Source organism: Eubalaena glacialis, chromosome 19 (genome assembly GCF_028564815.1).
Source record: "Eubalaena glacialis isolate mEubGla1 chromosome 19, mEubGla1.1.hap2.+ XY, whole genome shotgun sequence".
NCBI classification, from domain to species: Eukaryota; Metazoa; Chordata; class Mammalia; order Artiodactyla; family Balaenidae; genus Eubalaena; species Eubalaena glacialis.
In genome coordinates, this window is record NC_083734.1 from 49017735 (window position 1) to 49032330 (window position 14596).

Here is a 14596-nt window from a genome sequence, read left to right on the forward strand (position 1 = left end):
AAATCCTCCGGCCAGGAGCGTCTTCGTGCGCCCCCGCCAGGCTGTGCCTACAAACGGTCTGAGCGCGTGGCGGGCGCCTGAGAGCGAAGCGGGCGAGGCGAGGAGCGGCTGGAGCTGCGAGGAGCGGCTCTCAGTGAGAACTTAGGTCTTGTTTTCTTTGCTTGGATTCATGCTGGGGTCTTCTCCCGGCTTTCCTGTCAAATCTGTGGGGGTCTGGCCTCCTGGTGGGCTTTACCTCCTCACACTCCGTAATTTTTGAGGAGCACTCATTGAAGTATTTCCCCCACATAGTTAAAAAATTTAAAATACCATCCACCTTTAAAAGGCTTCATGGCCTGTTGGGCTGAGAGCCACGTTGTATACACGCTGCACGGGAAACTCCTTCCGAGCCACAACTGACTGAGCTCTGTATCCGAGCAGTGGGCACAGCCCCTCACTCAAGTATTTGTAAATATTTTATCTAGTTCATTCATTCATTCGTTTATAGTCGTTGAACACCTACAGCCATTCTGGGTGCTTGGGATCCATCAGTGAAAAAGGCCCTGCCCTCATGGGGCTTACAGTCCAGGCCGGAAGTAGACCAGACTCCCAGGCCTAAGGGGTCAGGGGGAGTGTGGTAGAAGGTGGCGCTGCTGGGGGAAAAGAAAGCAGCAGCGTCGACCGAGGGTGTGCTGGGATGCGGCCTGGGCACCCGGGGTTGAAAAGTGGTGGTCACAGTGGGCTTCGTTGAAAAGATATATTGAACTGGGTGAAGGAGTGTTCAGGAAGGAGGAAACGAATTCCAGGCATAGCAAAGAGACAGTGTTCAAAGGGTGGAATGTGACTCAGGTCTGTATAAGAAACTGCAAGAACCCCTGGGATGTAAATGGATGGTGAGCATCCCAAACTCTGACAGGAAGTCCAGTTCAGCTACACAGCCAAAGCCATCCAACAGCACATGCGTGTTTGCCACCCTCCCCTCATTGCCCACCACTCTTCTTGCAACCCTTTAGTGGCTGGAGTACAGGCCTAGAATAGCCGACAGTTTAAACCTTAAATTTAGGGTATAGTCTACAGAGTGAGCAAAAGGGATTTCAAGATTTAAAAACTGTTTCCCATTAGGGATGCCACATTCTTTTTCATTAAGAAAATGAATGTAAAATTTCATGTTTCAGTACCCGATCATAACATGCCACAGGGAAAATGAGGATGAACTGCTCTAATTTTCTCAAATAAGCCTGGCCTGACCTCTTCTCCATATCACTTCATGCTTTAACAGACTTCTGCACATAATAGAAAATGCAGCTCAAAGGGGACCTTCTGAGAGACCTTCTCAACTCCTTCAGAGAGAAGTAGTGATTCCCTCCTCAATGCTCCCTGATCAATTTGCTTATCATTGTCAGCAGCATCAACAAGAGCAGCACAATCGCTATCATCACATTTATTGAAGACTTAGGTGCCAATAGTTGGACTAAACACTTGAATTAACTCATTTAATTCTCATTTTACTCCCTCCCAATATTTATGATAACATTCGGCACAGTATATTGTTATTTGTATTTACATTTGTCTTTCCCTCCAACTACCAGGAATTCCTATGTCATAGGATAAATCTTGGTAACTTCAACACCTTACTACAAGCCTGGCTCGATAATTGTTTGCTGAAAGAATGTATGAATATAAGTAGTCCCAATTGGGGCTTTTGTACTCTTTTCAGCAGAGCTGTTGTTACTCAAAACACTTGTTTTGAAATGCCCTTCAGAGTCTGAGGTTACTTTATTTAGAATCTCTTCACTGATAGGAGATCTTCCTTTGAAAGAGATGTAAGTTACTCAGAGCTAAGTTTGGGGAATAAGGTGACTGAGTAATATCACTTTTGTCCAAAGAATAATATTGGGTTGGCCAAAAGGTTCGTTGGTTTTTTTTACCATAAGATGGCTCTAGTAGCACTTAGTTGTCTTTAACTTCATTGGAAACAGTTTTGTTAGATTGTATATGACAGCTGTCATATCAGCGTGCATTTAAAAAAAGACATCAAAGTTGGTGAATTTTTGTGTAGCCTTTTAATATTGAAGATGGAAGAAAAAAGCAACATTTTGGGCATGTTATGCTTTATTATTTCAAGAAAAGTAAAAATGCAACCAAAACGCAAGAAAAGATTTGTGCAGTGTACGGAGAACGTACTGAGACTGATTGAACGTATCAAAAGTGGTTTGCAAAGTTTCGTGCTGGAGATTTCTCGCTGGACCCTGCTCCATGGTCAGGTAGACCAGATGAAGTTGATAGCGATCAAATCGAGACATGAATTGAGAACAATCAATGTTAAACCATGCAGGAGATAGCCCACATACTCAAAATATCCAAATCAGGGTTGAAAATCATTTGCACTAGCTTGGTTATGTGAATCGCTTTGATGTTTGGGTTCCACATAAGTGAAAAAAACCTTCTTGACCATATTTACGCATGCAATTCTCTACTTAAACGTAATGAAAATGTTCTGTTTTTAAAACAAGTTGTGACAGGCGATGAAAAGTGGATACTGTACGATAATGTGGAACGGAAGAGATCGTGGGGCAGGTGAAATGAACCACCACCAACCACACCAAAGTCCGGTCTTCATCCAAAGAAGGTGATGTTGTGTATATGGTGGGATTGGAAGGGAGTCCTCTATTATGAGCTCCTTCTGGAAAACCAAACGATTAATTCCATCCCAGTTACACCAACTGAAAGCCGCACTCGACGAAAAGTGTCCAGAATTAGTCAACAGAAAATGCATAATCTTCCATCAGGATAATGCAAGACTGCATGTTTCTTTGATGACCAGGCAAAAACTGTTACAGCTTGGCTGGGAAGTTCTGATTCATCTGCCATATTCACCAGACGTTGCACCTTCGGATTTCTATCTATTTTGGTCTTTACAGAATTCTCTTAATGGAAGAAAATTCAATTCCCTAGAAGACTGTAAAAGGCACCTGGAACAGTTCTTTGCTCAAAAAGATAAAAAGTTTTGGGGAGATGGAATTATGAAGTTGCCTGAAAAATGGCAGAAGGTAGTGGAACAAAAGGGTGAATACATTGTTCAACAAAGTTCTTGGTAAAAATGAAAAATGTGTCTTTTATTTTTACTTAAAAACCAAAGGTACTTTTTGGCCAACCCAACAGAATAGCTTAATAAAGAGACTGATATTTCTTATGTAGCTTAAAAGCCAGTTCTAAATCACTTCCCAAAAAAGTTTTGAATAATGGTGTCATCACTGGATTAAATTTATAGCCTCCCAAAGTGATTGTTTTGAATGGTAGCATTTACTTGGGAGTGTAAATTTTGATATGCCTATTGTTTTATGCGTGTATAAAAAAGACCAAAAAAAAAAAAAAAAAACCCTCTTTCAGACCAGCATACAAGTAAAGGTAGACTTGCACACAGCCCAGTGTATGAAAATTAAAATGGAGAATTAGAGGATAGTCACTCATTTATGGAATATCCATAATATGCTAGGCACTGTGCTAGGTGCTGCAGATGCAAGATGATGAAAGTATTATCTCTTGTTCTTAAGGAATTCCTAGTACAGTAATGACTACATCATTAAAATAATGCACTGAGGTGAATTACATTTTAATATACATAGCTTCAGAAATCATGTTTGGCATAAAGTGAGGTACAGGTAATGTGTAATAAGTGAGGGATTATGAAGTGGGATAGGATTAGTCAAGAAAGTCCTTTCTTAGAAGAAATTTGCTTGAATGGGGTTTTGAAAGAAAAACTTGGTATGGATTGGCAGAGAAAAGAAGTGGGCACTTAAGATTTAACTAAGCCAAAGTAGTAATCCAAATGTTGCTTGGTGAACCTGGAGGCAGATCAAAAAGAGATGGATTGTCTTGAGGGATATTTCATAGAGGTCGTGAAGAGAGAGTCCTTGAAGAAGCATTTCTCCCATAAGAGAACAGGACTCGAGTGAACATGTTTTCTAGATTCAGGGTCACTTTCCACTGGACAGTGCCAGATAAACACTGCCAAATTTCGTCTCTCTAAACCTCACTTTTCATATGTCTATGCTAACAGCCATCTTCTATTGACTCAAATAGAGGCAAACGTGTAAACAGGTAAGTGCAATACAAGCATATACAGGAATCTCACTTAATTTAATATCCCCTTCATTATTTCTCATATTTTCCTATGTCTTTTTGTTATGCACGTAAACCAAACTGAAATAGATGCAAGAATTTCTTTTAGTACATCCATACCACTGATACTCTTGCTGCAATTTCTCCAGACCATGCAAGTTTTTAGGGAAGGAGCTAACCTTGAAGAGTATCAAAGAAAGAATTTCCTATATCCTTTTTCTCTTTTTTTGTCACTTTCTCCAGCATTGCTGTCTCCTTTCTTCCTCTCCAGCTTTTGGCCCTTCTCATAAGGATGGAAATGCTACTGTTTGGTGTCTGGGCCCTGCTGGCCCTGATTCCTTGCCCAGGTGAGGCTATTTGGGAAAGTTTCTTTAGCTAGTATGTGCCAGGGCACAGGTCAATGAGAAAGAGGATAGGAAATCCTGAGTGGGGCGACACTAGTATTCACTCATCTGGACCCTTGGGAGAGAGTCCTATTTCTTGGATCTAGGACACAGAATCCTAGGTGTTTCTGGCTCGTAACTGGGAAAACCCACATTAAGGGACAAGATAATAGACCATCAGAAAAAACCCTCTCTAAGAAATATACCTTCTCTGCTTGGCTCCCTGCTGCCCCTGGACTGTCCTATTCTGCTCTCGGGAATATTTTTACTTCTGTGTTGCCATCTTTTGTGTCATGATGAGCTACAATAGGATCTCGATAGGACAGGGCCCATAGTGCAGTTGTGAAGAGTGAGTTCTCCAGATGGCAAGAAAGGAACGGGAGCCTTAGTGGGTAACATTGCTGCAAGAGTTGTGTATTCCCAGAAGGGACTAGTATTTGGGAGATGAAGTAGATGGTGGACCTGGAATAGCTAAAGGGGACCGGTAAGGGAAGTTTTCGGGACACTGGGCCCCTCACCGATATCAGACATTTAAAACTTACCTGATGTCTCTCTCACTGTTCCTGAGAAGAGTTCCCTAACAGACTAAACTCTTAAGCATCCAAAAACATCTATTGCCTTAGCACCAAAGCAAAATGGAATAGTCTCACTTTGAGAAGAAGAGGTGAAAAGTTCTATGGAAATGAGTGACCCTGGGAGTCACCTTTATACCAGTGGTTCCCATAATTTGGTGTGCACAAAGGTCACCAGGAGTGCTTGTTTTGTTCCCTTGAGTATTTCCAGGTCCTGCCTTCACAAATTCTTAATCATTCAGTCTGAGGTGGAGCTGGAATCTGCAATCTACAAGCATTCCAGCATAATTCTGGTGAAGGCAATTCTTAGACCATAATTTGAGAAACACTGCTTTGAGGTATAAGTAACAAAGCTCTTTTTTTTTCAGGGATCTACTTACCCCATGAGGGCCCTCAGCAGCCAATTCTGGAAGTTTCCAAGATTTCTGGAAGTTTAGGAAGAGAATGGTTTCCTGGGCATGATTTTTAGCAACGCCATAGTTTCCATGGTGACACTATTAGAGAAATCGAGATCCCAAGAAAGATGATGAGAGGAGGGAATGGTGGTAGAGTCAGGATTCTAACTTGTTGCTTAAGGGTCTCTTTCTTGTTTCTCCCCTGTACCCTTTTATTCAAGGTAGGTTTCCTATTCTCTAACCTGTAACTAGATAGAATAGGCTCTGTATTTTCTTTCTTGGGTCCTGTGGTCCTCACCAGAGTCTTTGGCATATGTGGTTAACCTTTTCAGGGGCTGCAGAAGACCTATTTGAGGTTTCTGTTTGGCCACATCAGGCCCTTGTAAAGTATGGGCAGTCCCTAATGGTCAACTGCAGCACCACATCTCCAGACCCGGGACCCAGTGGAATTGAGACCTTATTAAAGAAAACCCAGGTGGGCAAAGGGCCTCAGTGGAAGGAGTTTCTCCTGGAAGATGTCACACAGAATTCCATCCTGCAGTGCTTCTTCTCTTGTGCAGGGATCCAAAAGGACATAAGCCTTGGCATCACTGTGTACCGTGAGTGGGGCTGAGGGCTGGGGAGGAAGGGAAGAGTGGGGGAACATGACTGTGTCTTCTTTAGGGAACAATTAGAAAGAGACTTCTTTTAGGGGAGAGAATTGTGGCCCTTAATAAAGATTTCTGTCCTACTGTAGGGATTCTAGAGCCAATTATTTCTGTTTCCCTTTGGTGTAGGCCTTTAAATTAGGAGCAGACCATAGAGCGCATCCAGACATCTGTGCTTTGAGAATATGTTCAAATACAGGAGGCATTTGCTAATGATGCTAATTTATAAATTATCAAAACAGTATAAAATTAGTGTTGAATTATTTGTCACAAATTTTTAGAATAAACAGGGATTAGGGAAAGCGGGGTCTTTGTAGCCTGGGGTAGTTGGAGAAGTCTCCACAGAAAAGGAGGCTCTTGAGTTTCACTCCTGCAAATGGTTAGGTTTTGAAGTGATGGGAATGGGTGAGGAGCCTCTTTCAGGTAGGCAAATAGCATTGGCAAAGATGTAGCCATAAGAATAAGTGTGATCTCTGGGGTGTCAGAGCTTGGTTAGCTAGGGTGTAGTTTTCATGTGACGGTAAGAAGCTCCTCAGAAGTTGCTCATGCCTCTGAAGCACCTCTGGTAAGAGAGAAAAGCTCTCCAGAATGGCAGCAACTATCAAAGCAGGGGGCCCCTCAACAGTTACATTTCTTGGCTTTAGCCACCTTTGATGGGAAGAAGAAGGCTAACTCATCTAGGGCAGAAAGCTGACACTGTTCATCAGGTGGTTTAAGAGTAGTGGTCACCTTCTATCACAGGCTTCCTGTCCTATACCATTTCTTTCTGGAGAGTTGAGTATCTTTCTCTCATCAAGCCCACCTTTTTTGTCTTAAAGAGCCACCAGAGCAAGTGATCATGGAGCTGCAGCCTGAATGGGTGGCTGTGGATGAAGCCTTTACAGGGACATGCCACGTGCCCAGTGTCACACCCCTGGAAAACCTCACCCTTACCCTTCTCCAGGATAACCAAGAACTACATAGAAAGAATTTTAGGAGCTTGGCTGTGGCCTCCCAAGGAGCTGAGGTCACCATCAGTGTCAAAGCCCAAAGGGAGGATGACAGGTGCAATTTCTCCTGCCATGCAGAACTGGACCTGAGTTCACGTGGTGGAGGGCTCTTTTGCAGCAACTCAGCCATCAAGGTGCTCCGAATCTTTGGTGAGTCAGAGCCCAGGTGTGGAAGGAATCCTGGGGCTCATTTTCCTCAGCTTACCTTGGCCTTTGGCACTCGTTTCCCGTAGTGTTTAGGATGAGGGTGTAAGGGTAATTGAGCTCCACCTTTACTTGAGTTTTAAGCTCACCGTGGGAGGCAGATAGCTACTAGCCCCACTCCCTACATTGTGGGGTCCTATATGACATGTGATTTATCATGGCTTTTCTCCTTTTTTTCCTTTTCCTCATTTCTTGGCAGAATTCTCTCAGAACCCCCAAATCTGGGTCTCTTCACTTCTGGAAGTTGGGATGGCAGAGACCATGAGCTGTGAGGTGGCTAGGGTGTTCCCAGCTGAAGAGGTAATGATCCACATGTTCCTGGGAGACCAGGAGCTTAGGCCCTTCCTCTCCTGGGAGGCAGACACAGTATGGGCCAATGCCACTGCTCAGGCCATGGAGACTGGTGATCAGGAGCTGTCTTGCCTTGTATCTCTGGGTCCAGTGGAACACAAAACAAGAGAGCCAGTGCATGTCTATAGTAAGTGACCTGCCTCTTCCCTTCCCTTGACAGTTCTCTGCCATTGAAAACGTCCATAGTAAAGGCTTGGTGATTCAACTGCAAATATCCCTACTAATCTTTGCTAGGTATACTCCAAAGTGAACATTAGTTTTCATCTTTCTCTAAGTGCAGGGATGCGCTGAGGCAGTAGTTCTATCTAGCCTTCACCCTGTTTCCTTAGGCCATCCTACTTATAGAGTGATTGTGAATACTTGAACTTATTCCTAGGAACAATGATTTGGAGTGAGGAGGAAATCTGTAAGATGAAAAGACATCTCACTGTCCTTGCAGCAGAGGCGTAGCCAAATATGAGCATGTGGCATTTGTTACAGGAGAAGCTCTCAAATTCCCAAACCATCTCGTTGCTCCGGCCAGTCAGCACAGAAGCAGTAATGGTATCCAAAGTCTTTCCCCTGTTGTCTGCCTACCCGAGGGGTACCACCAGCAGCAAGAGTACAGAAGTGGCTGCCAGTTTTGAGAAATATGTTTGATTCTCTTTTTCCTTTCTTTATAGGCTTCCCTCCACCAATCCTGGAGATAGAAGAATTATACCCATTGGCAGGGACAGAAATTAATGTGACCTGCTCAGGGCATGTATTAACATCACCCAGCCCTACTCTGCGGCTTCAGGGAGCCCCAGATCTCCCTGCCCCTGGGGAGCCTGCCTGGCTTTTACTTACCGCCAGGGAGGAAGATGATGGCCGAAATTTCTCCTGTGAGGCCTCTTTGGAGGTTCAGGGTCAGCGGTTGATCAAAACCACTGTGAACCAACTCCATGTCTTATGTGAGTAGAAGCCTGATCTTTCTTGTCAAAACAAGGATTATTAGTCTTCCATTTCCAGAGATCTTGGCCAGCAGCTTCATTATTAGAGTTGCCACATTTTTCTCATTTAAAAAAAAAAAAGGAGAAAATAAAATTAAAGCTCTCCAAGCTTACCTTACCCCTAGGAAAGTGAGTAGGGAGAACCCTAGGGGGAAACTGGGAAGAGAAAAGAAAAAGGGGTTAAAGTGATCAGGCAGTATTAGTTGAGGACCAAAGGCTGAGAACATAGGAAGTGATAGTTGGAGCCTATGCTGAGGAGGGAAATTTCCTCATAAAAACTTGTATTTTGAGAAGTAGAAAAATCGTTTTCTCTGGGTTCACCCCTACCCATGTTCTCACTCACTGAGAAGCAAAGATGGGAAGCAGGGACCCCAGGGCCATCACTGACCAAGCAGTTCAGATCATTTAGTCTTAATCCATTAAAATGCCCTGTGCTGCATCTCAGTCTCATCCAGGGAGGAAAAAGAGTAGCTCAAAGAAGGGAACTGATGGTCCTCCCCTCAGGAGAGAAAGCTATTGGGTGGAGGAGACACAGCGTTTGGATTAGGGGAGGTACAGGGAGCCGAGCATGATGGAGACGAGGGAATGTGGCGCACTGAGCTGGCCCCTCTGGGGACTTGTTTTTCCAGACAAGCCATGATTAGAGGAATCTGGTTGCCCTGGCAATCAGACCTGGTTGGAAGGGATGGAGCAGATGCTTGCCTGTGTCCCAAAGGGAAACCCGACACCAATCTTGTTGGGTACCTGGAATGGAATGATCTTTGACCTTGAAGTGCCACAGAAGGCAACCCAGGACCACTCTGGAACCTACTGCTGCACAGCCACTAACCAGCTGGGCTCTGTCAGCAAAGACATTGCTGTCATTGTTCAAGGTGACTGCAGCTCCCCTGCTGCCAGGCCCAGGATGGAAATCCCCCAGGGGTTGGGATTCTTAACCAAACATAGAAAGAAGAAAGATTTCGGTGGGCTGGGGAGGGTGAGACTGACAAATGGGCCTTGTGGGCTGGGCTGGGATGATTCTCCTGCCCTCGAACACTCCCACTTCTCTGTCTTCTGTGCTTGGGCAGGACTGGATGAAGGAGTCCATTCCACCATCTTCGTCATTATTATTGTCACCCTTGGAGTGGGCGTAATCATCATAGCACTGTATTTGAACTATCAGCCCTGCAAGATAGAGAGGAGGAACTTGCCCTATAGGCAGAAGGAGAAGAACAGAGGAAAGCCAGTTTGCTGTTCAGCAAGCAGAAAAGCACAATGCACAGAACTGTTAGTTAGAAACAGCTATTTGGTTGAAGGCACCCTCTACTACCGGGGTTTCCTGAGGGAGGGAAGAGGGAGTAGAAGAGAAAGGAAGAGACATTATCCTTTGTGTTCTGTGGTCCCATAAAACAGTGTTTCAGGCCCTCATGTCCTGTGGATCCAATCCACCCACAAGCTCAACTCCTCTGAGTAGGAATTCAGTCTCAGAGTTCACCTGGTGAGAGGGCCTTTTGCTCCTTGCTGTGTGCTTAATCAGTCCACTCTCAGATTCAGAAAAGAAGATCCTGCCTGTGCCTTGTCACCCCCATTCCCACTGCCCTTTGCTCCCAAACATCAGACTGAAGAGATAGCCAGAAATATCTCTGAAATACAACTCATTTCTCATGGTTTCCTCATGACTAAGTGGGAACCAATTTCTTAGTCTGGGGACTGGAGTTTGAAGGGAGTCAATACCAAACAAAGGGCTAGGAATCAGAACCCAATTCCCGCCTACACATTTCTGTGCTCCCCTAGCCTGGGGTTCTGGAATGCTGGCTCCCAGAGCTGAGCTTGATGACATCATTAAGGCTCAGTGTCTGGTTAGGCTTCAACTCACTAACCATCTATTGTGTGCCATAGAGGAGTATACAAATCATAAGAAATTCCACACTGGGTCAGACAAGCAGCTTTTCTAGCCCAGTGTTCTGTCCCTGAAATGGAAGGTAGAGTTCTTCCATGAAATTGAGCTCCAAACATCTCTGAATTCCTTTTCATAATCCATTATAGAGTAAATCATCTGTGAGTTCACATTAAACATATTAATTTTTTTTTACCTGTACAAGCTCTTTAGGGTAGAGTTCCAACGTTTATTCTCCTTTTACATAAAGAAGTATATATTTTTATATGTCTGCAAACTTCCCTTTAAGCTTTAGGAGGCCTCCTCCTGTGACAATGTTCACTATATGATTGAGCTTCCTTCTCTGTTCTTTGGAAAGATTATATTCACCCCCTAGAGAAGACATGAAGAATTGTAAAACCAGATCTTTTCTCCCAAATCAGTCATGTATGGGTCACTGAAATGTTGGAAATGATAAAAAGTAAAAGTGATTTTACGACCTCTGAAAGTATTTCTCTTCTGTGTCACTGGTGAAAGTTTTTATTAAGTCACATAGTTGCACTTTGAGAACAATTTCTATGAAAAGAATATCAAGTTGGTAGCATAACCAAACAGCCCAGGGCAGGTGGTGCATTAGTTCAGGAAGCAGCCTTTTTGACTTGCCTTCAAAACTAAAGTTTAGACTTCCAGATAGAGGTCCACAGCCTTCCAAATTGAAGACACCAGATAGAAAGAACACAGCATCAGGCATCAAAGTGAAAAAACTGTCTCATTCTTCCCAGACCTTTCCTGAGTCTGGGTTATGGATTAGCTATAAAATAATCCTTTGGTTTCAACACATACAAAGCAGCAGAGATACAATGGTGAACAAAATACTGTCCCTGCTGCTACAAGCTAGAACACGTCAACAGGAAAGCACAATTGCACCTTAAATGCTATGAATGGGGAAGCACAGGTCCTTAGGAGAACACCTTACTCAGGATCAAGGAAGGCTTCCTGGGGGGAGCTTGGAAATACCCTGTTTGATTTTACAAAACAGCAGCCCTCCAAAATGACCTTCTCCGCTTCAATTATTCTACTAAATATACTAGCCACTGCTCTCTCATCATGTGAGTAATAGAAATTATCCACTTTTCTGAATTGAGCACTTGGGGAAATAAGTTAGAAAGAAGAGTATGGAGTTGCCTCATCCAGGAATCTTAAGTCATTTCAGTGTCTGGGGATCAGCTGCATCAGGTCTGTAGCTGTCTCATATCTGCAAACCCCACCTCATGGCCCCAGTGCTCTGTGGCACAGTGAATCCTAAACAGGAGGGAGGAAAGGGTTCATTCTGACTTCTTGGTCCACCTTGGAGAGCCTGGAGGCTTAGCCTGCTCCTGCCTTTGCTTCTCACTGCCACATGGTGTCACTGTTGACAGTGTCCTACACAGTCCATCAAACCTTGCGGTACTACAAATCCAGGTTCCCAGGTGGGCTGCCGAGGATCCTCCAGGGAGGACGATCGGCTTCCCAGGGCTTGGTCCAGCTTCAGTGATGCCTTGCATGGATTTCCAGGGTTACAGTTCTTAGAGCTGGATACTTTGGATTAGCTGTCCTCCAAGGCTTCTCAGATTTGGGTAGGCTCTTTCCCTTGTAGATTTGGAACCTCTGCTTCCTTTCTCTCCCCAGGGGTTCACACAACCAGGGGTCAAGTGGGCCCTCCTAGTCAATTCTTAAAGCACAAAGGATCTCGTTATATCTTTTTTCCAGAATAATACAGCTGGCCGCCTCTCACCCTTCTAAGGGTAGCTGCCTTTAGTGTCTCCCAGGGGCCCCACCCCCTAAGAGGTTTTGATCATACTCCTTTTCTGAAAATAGAGTAACCAGCTCACACTTAACTGCAGCTACCCTGATTATCTCCAGGTGAAGAGAGCTACTTTTAATACTCCAAAATTTATCCTCTTAGGAAAGTCAAGGTGACTTACTTTTAGACCTGAGAAAACAAAAATCTTCAGTGAAGCTTCTTACTATAGGGATGATAATAACAGCATTTATCTATTACATAATTATATTTGGAAAGAAATGACATAGTACTGGTAAAAACACTAGCATAGTGTCATATACATGTATTTACAAGTATTAGTTTTTACTATATAATGCTGGTGGTAATCACACCCATAATAAACTGAAAGCAAGAGACAGAAATCCGAGCTCTACCCACCACCAGTCCCTCCCATCAGGAAACTTACACAAGCCTCTTAGATAGCCTCATCCACCAGAGGGCAGACAGCAGAAGCAAGAAGAACTACAATCCTGCAAGCCTGTGGAACAAAAACCACATTCCCAGAAAGATAGACAAGATGAAAAGGCAGAGGGCTATGTACCAGATGAAGGAACAAGATAAAACCCCAGAAAAACAACTAAATGAAGTGGAGATAGGCAACCTTCCAGAAAAAGAATTCAGAATAATGATAGTGCGAAGATGATCCAGGACCTCGGAAAAAGAATGGAGGCAAAGATCGAGAAGATGCAAGAAATGTTTAACAAAGACCTAGAAAGAAACAGAGATGAACAATACAATAACTGAAATGAAAACTACATTAGAAGGAATCAATAGCAGAATAACTGAGGCAGAAGAACGGATAAGTGACCTGGAAGACAGAATGGTGGAATTCACTGCTGTGGAACAGAATAAAGAAAAAAGAATGAAAAGAAATGAAGACAGCCTAAGAGACCTCTGGGACAACATTAAACGCAACAACATTCGCATTATAGGGGTCCCAGAAGGAGAAGAGAGAGAGAAAGGACCAGAGAAAATATTTGAAGAGATTATAATCGAAAACTTCCCTAACATGGGAAAGGAAATAGCCACCCAAGTCCAGGAAGCACAGTGAGTCCCATACAGGATAAACCCAAGGAGAAACACACCGAGACACACAGTAATCAAATTGGCAAAAATCAAAGACAAAGAAAAATTATTGAAAGCAACAAGGGAAAAACGACAAATAACATACAAGGGAACTCCCATAAGGTTAACAGCTGATTTCTCAGCAGAAACTCTACAAGCCAGAAAGGAGTGGCATGATATACTTAAAGTGATGAAAGGGAAGAACCTACAACCAAGATTACTCTACCCAGCAAGGATCTCATTCAGATTCGATGGAGAAATCAAAAGCTTTACAGACAAGCAAAAGCTAAGAGAATTCAGCACCACCAAACCAGCTGTACAATAAATGCTAAAGGAACTTCTCTAAGTGGGAAACACAAGAGAAGAAAAGGACCTACAAAAACAAACCCAAAACAATTAAGAAAATGGTCATAGGAACATACATATCAATAATTACCTTAAACGTGAATGGATTAAATGCTCCAACCAAAAGACACAGGCTTGCTGAATGGATACAAAAACAAGACTCATCTATATGCTGTCTACAAGAGACCCACTTCAGACCTAGGGACACATACAGACTGAAAGTGAGGGAATGGAAAAAGATATTCCATGCAAATGGACATCAAAAGAAAGCTGGAGGGCTTCCCTGGTGGCGCAGTGGTTGAGAATCTGCCTGCCAATGCAGGGGACACGGGTTTGAGCCCTGGTCTGGGAAGATCCCACATGCCGTGGAGCAACTAGGTCCGTGAGCCACAATTACTGAGCCTGTGCGTCTGGAGCCTGTGCTCCGCAACAAGAGAGGCCGCGATAATGAGAGGCCCGCGCACTGCGATGAAGAGTGGCCCCCATTTGCCGCAACTAGAGAAAGCCCTAGCACAGAAACGAAGACCCAACACAGCCATAAATAAATAAATAAATAAATAAATAAATAAATAAATAAAAAGTAAAAAAAAAAAAAAAAAAGATGTCCACTAAAAAAAAAAAAAAGATTGAATGAAGAATCTAAGGGTTCTTTAAAAAAAAAAAAAAGAAAGCTGGAGTAGCAATACTCATATCAGATAAAATAGACTTTAAAGAATGTTACAAGAGACAAGGAAGGACACTACATAATGATCAAGGGATCAATCCAAGAAGAAGATATAACAATTATAAATATATATGCACCCAACATAGGAGCACCTCAATACATAAGGCAACTGCTAACAGCTATAAAAGAGGAAATCGACAGTAACACAATAATAGTGGGGGACTTTAACACC

The 14596-nt window shown here is 43.4% G+C and overlaps 1 protein-coding gene across 1 annotated transcript; it reads left to right on the forward strand.

The window, feature by feature from the left end:
• The first annotated feature begins 4393 nt into the window (after positions 1 to 4393).
• LOC133080536 (intercellular adhesion molecule 5-like) lies at positions 4394 to 9884 on the forward strand. The gene is given in 8 exon segments (XM_061176481.1): positions 4394 to 4448; positions 5784 to 6050; positions 6917 to 7237; positions 7491 to 7769; positions 8305 to 8574; positions 9243 to 9485; positions 9681 to 9825; positions 9827 to 9884. Coding segments are annotated over 8 exon segments (1638 nt in total).
• Positions 9885 to 14596: the final 4712 nt, after the last annotated feature.